This window comes from Aotus nancymaae, unplaced genomic scaffold (assembly GCF_030222135.1).
Source record: "Aotus nancymaae isolate 86718 unplaced genomic scaffold, 86718_ANA_hifiasm-v0.15.2.pri h1tg000014l, whole genome shotgun sequence".
Classification (NCBI taxonomy): Eukaryota; Metazoa; Chordata; class Mammalia; order Primates; family Aotidae; genus Aotus; species Aotus nancymaae.
In genome coordinates this window covers 40847017-40864091 of record NW_026988425.1, presented here as the reverse complement: position 1 = coordinate 40864091, position 17075 = coordinate 40847017, and the positions used below count along the sequence as shown (strand labels likewise).

At 38.6% G+C, this 17075-nt stretch overlaps 1 protein-coding gene across 3 annotated transcripts; it reads right to left on the bottom strand.

The window, feature by feature from the left end:
• Positions 1-467: 467 nt before the first annotated feature.
• On the bottom strand, positions 468-16522 carry FBXO4 (F-box protein 4). 3 transcript variants are annotated; one of them, XM_012435455.3, is made up of 7 exons: positions 16297-16522; positions 14843-15078; positions 12150-12370; positions 8060-8135; positions 7775-7950; positions 2429-2604; positions 468-848 (listed from the first exon to the last, which is right to left on the bottom strand). In XM_012435455.3, exons 1-7 carry the CDS (start codon positions 16492-16494, stop codon positions 759-761), a joined length of 1173 nt encoding a protein of 390 aa, XP_012290878.1. In that variant the 5' UTR covers positions 16495-16522; the 3' UTR covers positions 468-758. The 3 variants fall into 3 exon arrangements, with proteins under 3 accessions (XP_012290878.1, XP_012290879.1, XP_064232014.1); XM_064375944.1 differs by lacking the exon at positions 468-848 and adding an exon at positions 855-2146; XM_012435456.3 differs by lacking the exon at positions 2429-2604.
• Positions 16523-17075: the final 553 nt, after the last annotated feature.

Sequence of the window (17075 nt, the reverse complement as noted above, 5' to 3'; positions counted from 1 at the left end):
TCTTAAAATTCCTGCGTTCCAGTGAGATATTAAGGTGTTCCTCTGCCAAGTATAAGCCACTTGTGGAATGAAGTAATATGATACACACAAGTCTGTGGGAAGTATTCTCTATGATTATGGAATATAATTTGGCTTTAGTATCTTATGAGCTTTCGAAGTTATTTGAAAATAATAAGAACTATCAGGAAAAATTATTTTGCACTAAAGCAGTATTAAATATAAGCTTGTTCTCTACTGTTTCAGAATAAAACAGGGGTTGCATGGCCATAATATTAAATGCAATTCCAGTACCTTTTTCAGTCTTTAAGCAGTGTATTTTTTAAGAATAGATAAAAATTTCTTTTCCGATAACCACTTATGAACCCTTGAAAAGACTGAATGGAAAGCTTAGCAAATTTGCTATTACTCACTAAGGCAATCTTTGTACCCAAAACAATAGAAACTCAAGGAATGAGAGAGGCACAAACTTGTTTTTTCAGGAATTTAATATTTTTTAAAAGACAGAAAATATAAAAATTACCAAAAAAAATTTTTTTAAGGTTCATTTTGGGGCTAAATACTAGAATTGAAACTCTTTTCTTGTAATTGATTTATGGCAAAGAGTAAAAATAATATCACAAACACAGCAGTTACAGCTGTCCAATTTAAAGCCCATCTGCAAAAAGGCAGGACAAGGTAGGCTGACTGAGCAAATATCCATATCATGACCTTAGTAACAAATTTCAAATGGTTTCAGTTCCCAAAGTCTGAAGGGAGAATCATCTTGCATGCTTAGATTCTACTTCTTCAAGAATCCACTCAATGCCATTCAAAAAACCAGTCAGCGTTTCAGCTTCTATATCCTGGACCTATGAACACATAAGATAGAATATTGTTAGTAAGAAACTTAATCCAAAATCTTATGAGTAAGAGGGACATTTTTCTGGACACTAAAAAGAGAATAGAACTTAAAAATTCCAATAAACTTAGGATAAGTTGTTCAAGTTTTCTTTTGTAGAGCACTTAGATAAAAATAAGATTATCCCTCTTGTAACTACTACCAACGTAAGGCTTATTTGCCTTGGAATTCAGCTTTGGAAATGGAAAGAACTACCATTTCTATGACATGCTTGCACATATTAGGGGGAAAAAATCGTCCAAAGGATCTACTTTGAAGACTAAAACATTTTTTAGTGACGCAGCTAGTCATATGTGTGACATCATATTGCAAAAATGTGTCTGGAAGACTGCCACTCCTCCTAATGGTAAAGCTAAACTCCCACCATTCAGAAGGGTAAACTTTATTAGTAGCTTTCAAACTTCATTCCAAAGAGTCTTTGGAGCTCCAGGGGAAGAGATGGAAGGGGAACAAAGAAAATCCTCTCACTTCTTCCACAAAAGTGTTTCCAACTTTAATTTTTCTTTATCTGTTTTAACCAGGAGTTTTCATGTCAGGTTTCGTTTGAAAAAAGGATGCCATAATTAAAATATATTTTAGGGCCGGGCACGGTGGCTCATGCCTATAATCCCAGCATTTTGGGAAGCCAAGGTGGGCAGACCACTTGAGGCCAGGAGTCTGAGACCAGCCTGGCCAACATGGTAAAACCCTGTCTCTACTAAAAATACAAAAATTAGCCAGGCATGGTAGCACATGCCTGTAATCCCAACTACTTGGGAGGCTGAGGCATGAGAATCACTTGAACCCAGGAGGCAGAGGTTGCAGTGAGCCAAAATTGTGCCCTGCACTCCAGCCTGGGTGACAGAGTGAGACCCTGTCTCAAAAAAAAAAAATAAAATAAATTTTAGAAAGCAATAAACTATGAGATGGAACATATACCTTTGATGGTCCATAAAGCATAATACATTGATGTTGAAGAAAAACGTAATAGTGGCATCTGAAAAAAACAACCTGGCCGGGCGCAGTGGCTCACACCTGTAATCCCAGTACTTTGGGACACCAAGGCAGGCAGATGGCTTGAACCTAGGAATTGGAGATTAGCCTGCACAACATGGAGAAACTCCATCTCTACAAAAAATACAAAAAATTATCTGGGTGTGCTGGCACATACCTGTAGTCCTAGGTACCTGGGAGGCTGAGGTGGAGGGATTGCCTGAGCCTGAGAGGTTGAGGCTGCAGCAAGCTGTGATGGTGCCACTGCACTCCAGCCTGGGCGACAAAGTGAGACTCAGTCTCAAAAACACAAAAAGAAAAAACAAAAAGAAAAAAAATCCCCAATTGTAATCTCACTTTTTCTATGAGAGAAGAGGCAAAGAAGAAACAACTGATCAGCTAACATTTATTATTGCCAATCAAATAGCTCCCATAGATTAAGCTATTAAAATTGACTTAGAATGCCATTTCCTTAAAGAAGATGAATGGAAAAAAAAAATCAAATAGAAAATAGAGGGCAAAATAAAATTTCTGTCACTAGAGAATAAATGATCTTACCATCCACGGGTGATTTAGAAGATTCAGACGCAGCTCATGGGCCAAATAAAAACAGGGCATTCTTTTAACATCCCCTTGAGAAATACAAGATAAAACCAACAATGGTCTTCCTGAAGACCCAAAAGCTGGATCTGTCATTGCCATAATATGAGAAAATTCATCTTGCCATTTATGTCCTAAGGAATGTAAGCAAAAACCCTTAATTTGCATTACTTTTTATAGTTTTGAAAATAATAAAAAACTAACAAAGCAAGGGAACAAAAAATTTACCAGGATCCAAACATAAATTGAGGGGGAAAAAAAAAAAAATCACAGTACTCTTCAGATGTCTCCATAGTCTAAAAGCAAAAATGCTTGATACAGGTATTTCCTTTCACAAATTCTGTAGATGTCACACTACCCTTTCATTCAAAGGGCTTACTTTCAAAACATAGGCATATAGTTGAGTTTAGCTTTTTTATGGAAACCAACAATCCCAGCCTTCTATTGGAGTGTTTAGACTATTTGCATTTTGTGGTAGGCAGAATTTTAAGATAACCTCAGTATTCCAAACCCTTGCATAATCCTTTTCCCCTTGAGTGTCTAAAGAACCTACAAATAAGAGGGGGCATCATGCCCATGATTAGGCTTTAAGACACAGTCGACTTTAAGAGACGTTATCCTCATTGAGCCTGGCCTAATCAGGTGAGCTCTTAGAAGCAGCTCTTCTTGTTGAAAGATTCAATGCAGGGTAGATTCTCCATTGCTGGATTGGAAGATGGAGGGAGTCACATGGCAAGAAATGTAGGTGACCTATAGAAGCTGATAGCACCCCCCAGCTGACAGCTAGCAAGAAAACAGGAAGGTCAGTCCTACAACAATAAGGAACTGAATTCAGTCAATAACTTGAATGATCTTGGAAGCAAATTCTTTCCCAGAGCCTACAGAAAAGGATGCAACCATATGATACACAAATTTTATCCCATGAGGCCCTATGCAGAAAACTCAGTACTACCATATTCAGACTTCTGACATAGAGAACTGTGAGCTAAAAAATAGATGTTGTTGCAAGCCATTAAATTTGAGGTAATTTGTTAATAGAAATTGAAAATGAATAAACATGTACTGTACTTATCAACAAGGTGCATTTAAATCTATCCTATATGTCTTAGATTTTGACTTGTCCATATGTTCTTTGTTCCTTCTTCTCTCTTTGCCTTCCTTCTTTTAGACTGAGTTTTTTAATGGTTCCATTTTATATCCACTACTGGCTTATTTAGCTATACCTTCATTCTACATTTTTTAGTAGTTTTTCAAGTATTTATAACACACATTTTTAATTTATAACAGTCTACCTTTAAATATTATGCCATTTCACATATAGAAGAAACTTACAATAATATACTTCAATGTTCTCTCTTCCATGATACATTCTATTATCATATATTTTTCTTTAAAATGTCCTACATGCAATATACTGTTTTTTTAAATTAAAATTAGAAAAAACCCTTTAATATATAGCTACATTGTTACCATCCCAGGAGTCTTCATCTTTTTCAGTAGATGCAGATTTCCATCTGTTATCATATTATTCTACCTGAAGAGCTTCCTTTAAGACTTCTTATAGTGAAGATCTGTTGACAATTTTCTCAGTGCTGTGGTTCGAATGTGTTTCTCAAAATTCATGTGTTGGACATTTAACCCCCAATGCAACAGTGTTGGGGGAAGGGGTGTTTTTGGGAGTTGTTTAGGTAATAAGGGCTCTACTGTCATGAGTAGATTAATATTACCATTAAAAAAGGCATGCAGCCCTATCTCTCCCTCTTCCGTCATGTGAGAATGCAACATTTGTCTCCCTTTTCCCTTTCTGCCTTCTGCTGTGTAAGAAATCAGCAAGAAAGGCATTCACCAGACACTAGAGGCTGGTACCTTAATCTTGGACTTCCTGGTGTCCAGAACTGTGAGAAATAAATTTCTGTTCTTTAAAAATTCATTTATTGATTTGTAATAAAATTATACTAAGTAGTCTTGGGCGAACAGGAATTTAGGTGAAGCCAGCAGTGGAAAAAAATCACAGTTCCATTCCGATGTCTCTATAATCTAAAAACAGAAATGCGTTGATATACAGGTTTGGTGTATTCTGTTACAGTGGTGTAAATGAACTAACACATTGAACTTTTGTTTGTCTAAAAAAGTCTTAACATTGCCTTTATTTTCAAAAAACATTTTTTACTAGATATAGGATTTTTCCCCCTTGCAGTACTATAAAGATTTCTCTTTATTGCTTTCTATCCTATAGCAATTCTGTCAGGAAATTTGCTGTCATTATTGTCTTGGCCTTCTATATGTATGGTTTCATTTTCTCTGATGCCCTAAAGAAGTTCTCTTTATCACTGATTTTTACCAGTTTGACTATGATGTGCTTTGATGTATTTTTCTTTATATTTATACTTGGAGTTCTCTGAGCATCTTCAATCTGTGGTTTGTTGTCTTTCCATAATTTTGGGCATTATCTGTTCAAAAATTCCTTTTCTCCTGTTCTCTCTCCCTTCATGTTTCGGGACCCCCAATTACAGATAAGTTAGATCAGGGGTCAGCATACTACATTCTGTGGGTCAATTTTTCTAAATAAATCTTTATTGGAAAACAGTCTGTCCATTCATTTACATATTGTCTCTGCTGCTTTTGTACTGTAATAGCAGAGCTAAGTGATTGTAAAAAAAAAAAAAAAGAAAAAAAAAACTGTATGGCTTCTAAGCCTACAATATTTACTGTCTGTCCCTTTAAGAAAGTTTCCTGAACCCTGAGTTAGATCACTGGATAGATTCCCCCCAACTCTTAGATACTCTGTTCCTTGCTCGCTTTTTTTTCTCTTTGTGTTTTAATCTGGATAATTCTGAGTGACTTATCTTCATGTTCAATGATTCTTTCCTTTGCTAATAAGCCCACTGAAGGAACCATTCATCTGTTGTCATATTTTCATATCTTGCATTCTCATTTTACTTTTTCAAAGCAACTTCCTTTTCTCTGCTGAAAAATCTATCTGTTCACACATATTGCCCACCTTTTCCACTAGATCTCTCACTCTATTTTTTTTGTGTGTGGGGGGTCTCTGTCTGTCACCCAGGCTGGAATGCAGTGGCATGATCTCAGCTCACTGCGACCTCTGCCTCCCAGGCTCAAGACATTCTCCCGCCTCAGCCTCCCAAGTAGTTGGGACTACAGGCACATGCCACCATGCCTAGCTAATTTTTCGTATTTTTTGGTAGAGGCAGAATTTTGCCGTGTTGCCCAGTCTGGTCTTGAACTCCTGGGCTCAAGTGATCTGCCCACCTTGGCCTCCCAGAGCCATCGCACCTGACCTGGATCTCTTAATCATAGTTATTTTAATGTCCCTTTCTGAGAATACCAATATCCAGACCATTTCTGGGTCTAGTTCAACCGACTGCCTCATCTCATAGCAATGTGTCATTTCATTTTGATTTTGTGTGTGAGTATCTTATAGTTTTTAGATTTAATGTTAAGTGTTTTATGTAGAAAAGCAGTAGAGACTGAAGTAATTTATTCTTAAAAACAGGCATCATAATTCTTCAGTTAGGCTATTAATTCAGTAGGTTGAGTCAAACTAGTTTGTAGTTGAGCTGGATTTGGCTTTTATTGCCATAGTTATCTTTAACACATAGACTTTAAATTATTTCAGCAGCATGCTGCTGCTATCCTGTTCTCAGTAAGAGAACTGGAGTGCCAGTGTTTCTTTCTCAGAGTTTCTACTTGTTCCTCAGCTTTCAGCAGATCTTGTAACTGTGCCATGGGGGCTATGGGAGAGGGGCAGGGAGAGCCTCTCCATGCCCTTCCCCCATCCCTGCAGTAGTCTGCTATTGCTCCTTAATTGGTAGGGACATGGAGATTTCTTATCCCAGCCTCGGGCCTTAGGTAGTCCCTGTGCACCCGAGTCTCAGTGGTGGGAGCTTTCTCAGTGTTCCAGCATGACTGCTGAATTCTGCCCTGTACTGGTAGAAAGGTCTCCACTGTAAATTTCCTGTCTCTCCTCCAGAGTCAGCAAACATTTAATTTCTATCAGTGCAAGATCCTTGGTACAAGTGGGATTCCCACTCCTTCCCTAAGACAGCTTTTGTTTTTATCTCTCTTGAGACAGCAGCAGTCAACTTTTGTCTGTGGAAAACAACTTTGGCTTCATTGAGAAAAAGATATAGAAAGCAGGAAGATATACCTGTCTCCAAGTAGCAGCTGGTCATCACATGCATGCCTGTACTACCAAGGAGGGCACTCATAGGTCTCCTGCCCTATCACTAACCTTTTACATGAGTACCTAGTAGAGGCCAGTGGGAAAAAGCTGATAAGTGGGTATAGTGTCTTTGTGTCCTGTAATGTTTATAAATTTATTTTTTGTCTGCTTGTTTTATAGGATGATATAGGGAGCAGATTGGAAAACTAGATAAAAGTAGAGGCTATATCTGTTTTAGTTCCCAACTGTAACTGCAACATGCCTGTAGGAACTAAAAAACTACTTGTTAAATGAACATATCTTTTATTTGGCTTTTAAGTTTTCATTTTATAGACAGCCCTGTAATAACAGAAAGTAATTGCAAAATGTAATGCTTCCATGCCTAACAGATCACAGGGAAAATAAATTCAACAGAAATTCAAACCAGTGTATTAGATAAAGAACTATAATATATATACAATATATTATATATTTATATTCTACCTTGTTCACAAAGGATTTGGGAAAGATATTATAATACTGGCTCATGTTCCAATGATATTTTGATTTCACACACAAATAGCATTCTGAATGGCAACTATTGAGACTATATGGACAGTGTTCTCAACTAATCTACTTAACATCCCACCATCACATCTCTCTACTATTTGGATAAAACAAAGGTAAAATTGTTCATAGTTATTTGCATAGATTAAATGAATAAAGCCAGAAGCAGACAAAATGTCAGTATCAAAAAAAAAAATGCAGAAGCGTACAACAAAAAAATATTGTATAGCTGTAGTACCAAACTCTGGAATGCATTAGAACTCCCTGGATGCTTTTAAAAAACAGATTCCCAAATCTAATTCACACAACCCAAAACTAGGAGTAAAATCCGCCAGGGTAGGAATCAGCTTGTTAACATGTTTAACAAGCTCCCTAGGTGATCCTAATGCACACCAAAGTGTTAGAACCCACTATTAATAGTAAGGGTCAGAAAATCACATTGATAAAATTAGCCATCATATTCTTAAGAAACCACAATAAAAACTAAAAAGGTATTTTTTATTTGCTTTGAAAAGAACAGTGCAGTGATGCTTAAATATATATATATATACGTTTATATATATATGAGTGCTTACTTTTATGAGCTTCACCATTTGCAACATAGATGAACCCATCTACAACTTCACACACTTTCTGAATTTGTGGAATCACACTATACCGGCTTCCTTGTTGATCATCACCTTCATTCTGTCGACTGAATATCTTGTTAACTGCACTTGTATGCTCTTCCCTTGCTCTATCTCTTTCCTTTCTAGAAAAAAATTGTAAAGATAGAATATAAAAAGACACTAAACAGGATCCACCCCCTAAAATGTTTTAGTTCTGATGTTTCAGTTAAGCCATCAAGTAGGTAGCCTTACCTGGTAGTTGAATATAAGATCAAAATGTTGAATTTATGTTGGCTGCTCAACTGAAAATTGACTCCTGATCCAATACCTAAGAAAGAAAATCACAGTTATCCAAACAATTCATTAATAAAAATAGCAAAAGATCAGACTGAAAATTACCCAGTGAAAGCAAAAAGAGCAAAGAAAAAAATTGTATAACAACATATACATAGATTTGAAATAAAATGAAATTCTTACATTGAAGAAAAAGGTGTTGTATGTAATTTTCATTCACATGGTAATAAAAATACAGAGAAAGAACAAAAAACTGCTAGGCTTATAACAATCCTTCTTATATCATCATCACTATCATCAACAACTTTATCATCTTATCAGTAGCAGCTGCATCATAGCAGCTATTACTATTTATCCTCAAGACTAAGACTCATTTTCACACTTTTATGTTTCTCCATTAGTCTAATAATCCATGTATATATTCAATTAAGTGTCTTTTTCCCCCTATGAAAAGCTGTTTTTAAATTGATGCAGAGCCAGGCATAGTGGCTCACACCTGTAACCTCAGCAATTTGGGATGCTCAGGTAGGAGATTCACTTGGGGCCAGGAGTTCAAGACCAACCTAGGCAACATAGAGATGAGTGAGAACCTCATCTCTACAAAAAAAGACAAAACAATTAGCCAGGTGTGGTGTCACATGCCTTTTTCCAAGCTATTTGGGAGGCTGAAGTAGGAGGATCACTTGAGCCAGGGAGTTTAAGGCTGCAGTGAGCCATGATCATGCCACTGTACTCCAGTCTGGGCAACAGAGACCTTGTCTCAAAAAATAAATTAATGAGGAGTCACCAAAAGCACTTTAGTAAATTGAGAAAATACTGAAGATACTGAAATTTAGAATTCGATAGAGTTGAATTATAATTCTGAATTTCTCACTTACAGTCATGTATTTGTATCTCTCAGTTTGACACCAAAAAGAAGCAGAAATAATATATTCTTCTTAGGCTTATTGGGAAGATTAAATAAGATCACATATGTAAAATTCCTAGTAGGGTGACTAGTAAATCACAGGTGCTAAATATTAGCTTCTTACTGCTTTATATCTGAATCATTAGTTCACCGTTATACGTTCTTCTTTCTTAACCTCTTCCCTCCTTGGGCTGTGTTAACACTAAGTGGCTGGTTCTCCTTTTGCCTCCTTGAAAGACCATTCTGGGCCTCCATGGCTCTATTTCATCCTGCTATATAAATGTTATTTTAGATTTGTTCAGTTCTCTGCATCCCCATGGCTACACTTTAAACTGTCATCATCACTCACCCAGACCTCTGCAATTACTTCTAACCAGTCTCCTATTATCATTTCTTCTGACAGCAGCTGGAAGAATTTTTTAATAATGGTATCTAATTAAGTGTCTTCTCTACCAAGCTATTGCTCTTCAGATGAAGAAACAAAACCTTAATATCTGGCCCCTACTAACCTCATTAGAGACAGCTCCAGCCTTTCATAGTCTGAATTCCTACATTATAACCAATTTATTTATTTAAATAAGCTATGCCATAGCATCTCATGTCACCATTCTAGGCAATACATGTTTAGGGCTCTTAAATGCTAGGACTACAACCATCCCAGGCCATGTGATCCCAGTCCTCCAGCCACCAGGTCAGGTACATGTTTCACAGAGACCACAGAATCTAAATTTACCACGTTTCTGATCTTTGTTGTCATCAGCTGTACTCGCAGAGATTATCCTTGCAACACATCTAACTTCAGTCCAATATAGTCCCCATACTGTTCTGCCCTTCTTTGCCAATGATGTAACCCCATATTCTCTCATCTTGCTAAGTGTGAGGTATAAATTGACATTTTAAAACAATCACGTCAGCTGCTTTCTGGAAAATGGATTGCCATTTTATAACCATCAAACTTCCCCATTTCCTCAACCTCTTCTTGAAGTGTTCCTTTGACCTAATGGCCCGACTTGAAACTGGCCTGCTCCTAGGTGAAGCTTCTCCTGAAGTGAACTCTCAAGTAGAAAGATGCTTATTTTCTCAAAACTTGGGGTAACGAGGTGGGATTGAAGTTCTCTTAACTCCCAATGCCATGTTTAAACCATTACTCACCGACCTTCTAAAAAACTCCTTCTGCTTGAGAAACACATCATTCAGCTGTAGTACTCTTTCCTTCCTTGTCGTTATTATTTATGAATCTCCATTTAATAATCACTTCCCCCAAGCATAAACTGAAGATTTCAGCACCCATCTCCAATCTTCCTCTCATCCTCAAAAACTTCCAGTCCATGTGGACTCCATATGACTCCCAAATCTCAGTTTCTATCCCAGATCTTGCCCTTGTGAGATAGATGCATATAGTAATCCATAAAGTCATTCACCCATTCACCAAATACACAGAGAGTGCCTGCTATGTGCCTGGCACCACAGATACAGCTAAAAATAAAGTGGACAAAATTCTTACCTTCATGGAGCTTCTGTTCTAGTGGATTTGCTTATAGTAGGTATCTCTACTTGGATCTTCCACAGAGTTATCAAAAATCAACAAATTCCAAATAATAGCTGCCATTCTACCTCTACAGTTCTTACCATTAGCTGCCCCATTCCAAGTTTCTCTTACTTCTCCCTTACCCTAGTGAATCCTCTATCATCCAACACAAAACTCAAGTCAGAAACCTGGAGCCATCCTTATTACTCCTAATACAGTCATTCTGTCAATTTTATATCCTTACTATTCATTCTCTTCTCTCATCTTCACTAACAGTGACTTAGAGTTCAGATCCTCTTCATATTTTAATCACAATATTACAGTGGCTTTTTTTTTTTTGAGACAGAGTCTTGCTCCGTTTCCAGGTGCCAGGCTGGAGTGCAGTGGTGCGATCTCAGCTCACTGCAACCTCTGCCTCCCAGGTTCAAGCAATTCTCCTGCCTCAGCCTCCCGAGTAGCTGGGACTACAGGTGCGTGCCACCACGCCCAGCTAATTTTTGTATTTTTAGTAGAGACGGGGTTTCACCCTGTTGGCCAGGATGGTCTCAATCTCTTGACCTCATGATCCGCCCGCCTTGGCCTCCCAAAGTGCTGGGATTACAGGCATGAGCCACCACGCTTGGCCTACAGTGGCTTCTTAATGGGTCTCCATATCTTTAGCCCCTTCTAATCAGTTCTTTACTCGGGAGCCTGAGTAATCTTTCTAAAATGCAATCTTGATCATTTCAATCCTCTACTTAAAATCCTTCAACAGCTCCCAAATGCTTAAGCATGGTACATATGTGTCTTTTCACATAGCTCTACTCTTTCTAGATACACAGTGATAATTCAAATGTGTCCTCCACATCCAGAGCTTTGTGCTTTTAGAAATGTAGTTCTCCCTGCCTGGAACACCTTTACTGTCTTTTTGTGATGGCCTGCAATTACTCACCCTAGTGACTCGTATGAGACATCATCTTCAATATGGAGCCTTCTTTGACCATTACCTTTCTACCCAGGAGCTAATTATATCATAGTCTAATTATCTGTATACTTGTCTATGTCCTCACCTACACCAAGTATCTTGAAGGCAGACACAGATATTGTTCTAAATCTCTGCATCCCCATCATCTATCTCTCTATTAGGGGCTGGCTTTCAATAAATAAGTAAAGCAAAGGCTAAATTTTATTATCACTTATATTTACTATTTATCCTGCCTTGCCAAATACTTATGTGTTGTGGTGGTTTTTTTTAGTAGAAAGAGGGGAAGGTGATGATTTAATTCTTTTGAATTCCAATATATATCAAAACACTTTGCACACAGATGTTTTTTGTTTTTTCTGTTTTTTTCAAATATGATAAATATTGTATCCCACTGTACAACATCCTGGCAACAAATAATTTACTTTCACATAATTTTAAAGTCTGGATTGTACAAATTTGAGGAATTAAGAAGAAGCTTTCTTATAATAGGTAAATTAATTCTGTCAGTCCAGTGGAACCTGGTGGGGGTCCCAAAAACCAAAATACTATATTTCATTATAGCAAATAATTAAAAATGAATTTCTTTCTTTTTAACAAGAATGTCAAGCTCAAAGTGTTTGAAATAACTGTAGATTAACATGAAAATTACCATCAATTTGCCTCTGAGGCAAACCAGCTGTTGGGCAAAGTTCCTCCGAAGACATCAAGCTCAACACCAAAGAGGTATTCAGTTCTTCCAGACCTGGTCCAAACATAGCAAATCGTGGTTCATTCTGAATGATCAGGGAGTGTAAAAATGAGGTGACAGCTCCATACACAGGACGGCTGGTTTTTGAAGCTTTTCTTGTATATGGACAGCACATTTTATAGCTGTATAAAATTGTCACAATTAGAACAGTAACACAGAAAACAGACAGTTATTCATTCAACAGTATATAATTTATTGAGAACTTGCTAGACACAAGGGATACAGTGATTATATAGTTCCAATCCTCCAGGAGGACAATGGAGGACAGACACCTTTATAACATGTACGTGGAGTGCTCTGACAGGGAAAATCACAAGGTGCCATGAGAGTAGGAGTGGCCCAGAAGGTAAGGAAATCTTCCCCAAGAAGTGGTTACTTACTTTCTAATCTTTCATTTAGATTATCTCATGGAAAGATTGAATGGTGAAAATTTATTACATAAAGGTTCTCAACTTGAGGAGGCTTACCCCTGCCCCCTGGAACATTTGGCAGTGTTTTAACAACATGTTTACTGTCACGACTGGGGAGGGGAGAAGGAGAGAATAGAGGCCAAGGATGCTGCTAAACATTAATCCTACAATGCATAGGGCAGACCCCAGAACAAAGAATTATTTGGCTCAAAATGTCAATAATGCCAAGATTGAGAAACTCAGCGCTAGAAATAAGCTACACACAGATAGTTAGCACAATATCCCTAGAGGTAAAACAAACAAACAAACCAAAAAATTGCTAACACTACCAATATAACCAAATTTTAAATTTCTTGAGTACTCCTACTAACAGCCTCAAATATGACAGCTCAATAAGAGTTCAATGAGGGAGGCTCAAATGATCCTTGCAGCAAACCTAGGAAACTAAGAATCATGTAAAACAATTCAGTTTCTTGAAGTGGCTATAAATCTCTAAAGTACCAATTACATATTTTATCAAAAATTAAAAGTTACTCCAATCAAAATAAAACCTAAAGTTCTTCAAATAAATCAAGCTTGTTAACAAAATCACTAACTTAACAAAATATTTTTATTAGAAATCTTGTAACTCATGAAGGGGAAAAAAACAAACAAAAAACAGCTTTGAAGCTAGACAGACTTGACCAAGTCCCACCACTTTCAGTTATAAGAACCACTTAGAGGCTGAATTTCAGTTTCTTCGTATTATCTGAGCAACAGCAATAACTTAGGGTTGTAAAAATTAGAAGTAATTTATATGACCATAAATGGTAGTTACTATCACTACTATTTCCTGGGCAAAATCTGATTCCACAGCCTCACATACACTTCATGCAATGGTTAGCTATGGGGCAATGTACAGGTATTGCCTAGCAAGTGAGATACAGCAGCACTTGCTGAGATTATATATAACAGATGACATACCTTTGGATCAAATAGTCTCACAACACTTGACATAATGACATCTGTATTAGAAGAAGGGAAGGCTCTGAATAACTCAAAATTCGAAAAAAAAAAAATCCTGTATGTTGCTACTGAGTCTAGCACAATAGAACAATCTTTAAAGAATAAATATTTTTAGCCGGGCGCGGTGGCTCAAGCCTGTAATCCCAGCACTTTGGGAGGCCGAGGCGGGTGGATCACGAGGTCAAGAGATCGAGACCATCCTGGTCAACATTGTGAAACCCTGTCTCTACTAATACAAAAAAATTAGCTGGGCATGGTGGCGCGTGCCTGTAATCCCAGCTACTCAGGAAGCTGAGGCAGGAGAATTGCCTGAACCCAGGAGGCGGAGGTTGCAGTGAGCCGAGATCGCGCCATTGCACTCCAGCCTGGGTAACGAGAGCGAAACTCCGTCTCAAAAAAAAAAAAAAAAAAAAAAAAAAAAAAAAAAAAAGAATAAATATTTTTAAATGTTTAAAATAATGCCTTAAATTTGAGTTTCTCGGTAAAACAGTCTATATCCAGATCCAATGACATTATTTATCTTTGAGGTAGCATAATGGGGTTCCAATCTGGATAGTCCCTTACAAGCTACATGACTTTAGGCAAATCACATAACCTCCATGAACCTTAATTCCATATCCATGATACAAAGATAACACCTTCTTGTTGCATGAGGATTAAATGAGTCAAACATATATAAAGCATCCCGCGTAGAATCCAATACACTGCAGTTGCTCAGTAACATTAATTATCTTACCGACATGATATTAAAAAATGTCGGTGCTTTTGGGTGCTAATATAATCTTATTTCTCAGAGCCTTTAGAATGGTTTTCTTCCCTGCCAAAGAACAGGGATCTCTGATCATTCTTTTTCTGGATATGGAAAAGTATTTACTTATTTAACAAAATGACAATTGTTCTAAAGATCATGAGCATTTTAAGAAGTCTTTTACTTCTTGCTATCTATACTACCTATAATTATTGAAATATTGGTTAGGCACCACAGGGAAATAATAAAACATTAAAGCTGAAAGGGTCCTATGAAGAAAGTAATTTAACTCAACTCCCAGTTTTGACAAGAGAACACTTAGACCCCAAATCTGTGCAACAAATCAGTAGCAGGGTCAGGACTAACTTGGATATTGACTAGTAATACAGTAAAATTTAATATCTTTTTAATTCATAAAACTAGATACTTACACTGCCATGTAGTTAAAAAATGCACCATCAGTGACCTCAGATATAGGTTTTTTTAAGATTTCTAGATCTGGAAGAGACTTCCAGTCAACAGAAGACCAAGAAGGAAGATCCCTCAACAGAAAGTATCTCCACAGAATTGGATCTCTTACAGTTTCGTTCCAATAATGATTTGTACTTCCCAGCTGACACAGATCATGAGGTGAAAGAAAGGACAAAATATATAGCTGTACATCAATCTGAAACAGAAGAAAGCACAGGGTAAGAAAAAGAAATGAAGAAAATAGTTTTTGGGTGATAAATCACACAATCAACAAATAAATAACAAAAGGTCAACTGACTAGTATTTTTAATAATTAAATCTACCATTAATAATTAAATCTATTATTTTCCTGCCATCAGCAAAGGATCATAACTGAATATTTTTTTCGTAGTTTTGTTAAAGATTTAATTTCTGAAACACTGAAACCTTCCTGAAAAATCAACCACTGTCTTGTTATTTTTCCAGCAAAATAACCAGTTCCTTCAATTTTTCCTCAGTGATATTTGGATATGCCAATTGGTTACATAAATTAGTCAAGGAAATAATTTCTTCTTCAAAGTAAAACTTCTATCAAGTGGACAATTTTCTGATTTTATCATCAGACTAAATCAAAGTGTGTAAATTTGTCATCTTAGTTTTAGTTCCTCTACAGAATATTAAAATGCTACGAAAAACTTTTGCAAGTAGAGACTTGGAGGCATTCTAAACCTGCAGTCTTCATGTTGGTATACACGTCGGAGGGAGGTGTCAATAGTCCAAATGAGACAAAATAATTGTAATAATTTTCAATAATTTCTGTTCTCTTCATTTACCTATCTACCCCAAAGTTTAACAATAAATTATGTATATCATTCTCATGGCCTTGAGGTAACTTGAGGCACTTGCAACTTAGTCATTTATTTTCAACTGAGGGGCAGTTTTGTCTCTTGAAATATACAGTAACAGCCACAGGCACAATGTCCTCGGAGAGGGTAAAAACCTTGGCTCTTCAGGTGTTTTGATACAATGATTCGGAACCAAAGATGCTGGGAACATGGACGCTGGAATGCTTTCCCAAGTTAACCATCAAGCTGGGAACGGTCTTTTAGGGTAAACAGACATTTAGGGTGTCCTGGTCACATGTGCCTGTTTTGGGAGTGGAAATCCTGAAGGCAGTCGGGCTGTTCACCCCAGGGGCCCCGTTTAGGTGCTTCCCTGAGATGTTTGGGCCGCCTGTGGAGCACCAGGGTCAACGCCAAGACGCTTCTGGTCAACTGTAGCTTCTCAGTGACTACACTGCCAGGAATGGGCTGCACGGACCGGGCCAGACCCAAGCCGGGGCGCAGGAGTTCCCCAGACCCAGGGAAGATCCCACGGCGGTCCCTCCAGTCCGGGCAGGCCCCACGGTCCTCCGCGGCCTGCGGCCGACGCTCACCGGCAGCCGCGTCAGGGTGCTGGCCGCCTCATCCGCCTCATCCACCTCCTCCCGCGCGGCTGTCCTCGCCACCCTCTCCTTGCTCACTGACTGCCAGAAGGTCCTCCAGCCGCTGAGGATGGCCGCCTCCAGGCGGCCCCAGTCGCTGAAGGGCGGCGGCGGGGAGCTAGTTCCGCTGCGCGGCTCGCTTCCTGCCATGGCTTGCCAGCAGCACGGGTGACGCGTCGCAGAGCCACGCCAAGTGCGTCCGCCTCCTGCGCGGGTCCGCCGCCCGCCGCCCGCCGCCGTAGCCATCTGGCGTTCCGCCTCTCGCCTCCCGCGCGAGTCCGCCTCCAGGGCAGGGTTAGGCCCGGGAGCAGGGGAGTCCGCTGTGTGTGGTTCTGAGCCGAGTACGAAGCTCCTGTCAACAATTACTTCCTCAGTAACTCGTGACCTCAACCTTAGCCACGCTAACCGCAGAGCCCCTCTACAACCTACGGCCAGCTGACTTCCTGACTTCATTCAAGATATTCTCTCTGGGATCATTTCCACTATGCCAGGTCCTAGGCGACTCCGCTGGTTCGACAGCTCTCTGCCACTATCTTGGGCTTAATAACCACCTGCTTCCTGTTCAGCACTACATCCTACGTGTGGGGTTTTGTGTATGTTGTTTCCTCAATCACCAATTCACCATTTATTTTCCTGCGTTATCAGCAAAAAAAATCAGAGAGGCAGTCAGGAGGCCAATTATAAAGAACGTTATGCCAAAATGAGAAGTCTGGACCCACTATGCGAAAATA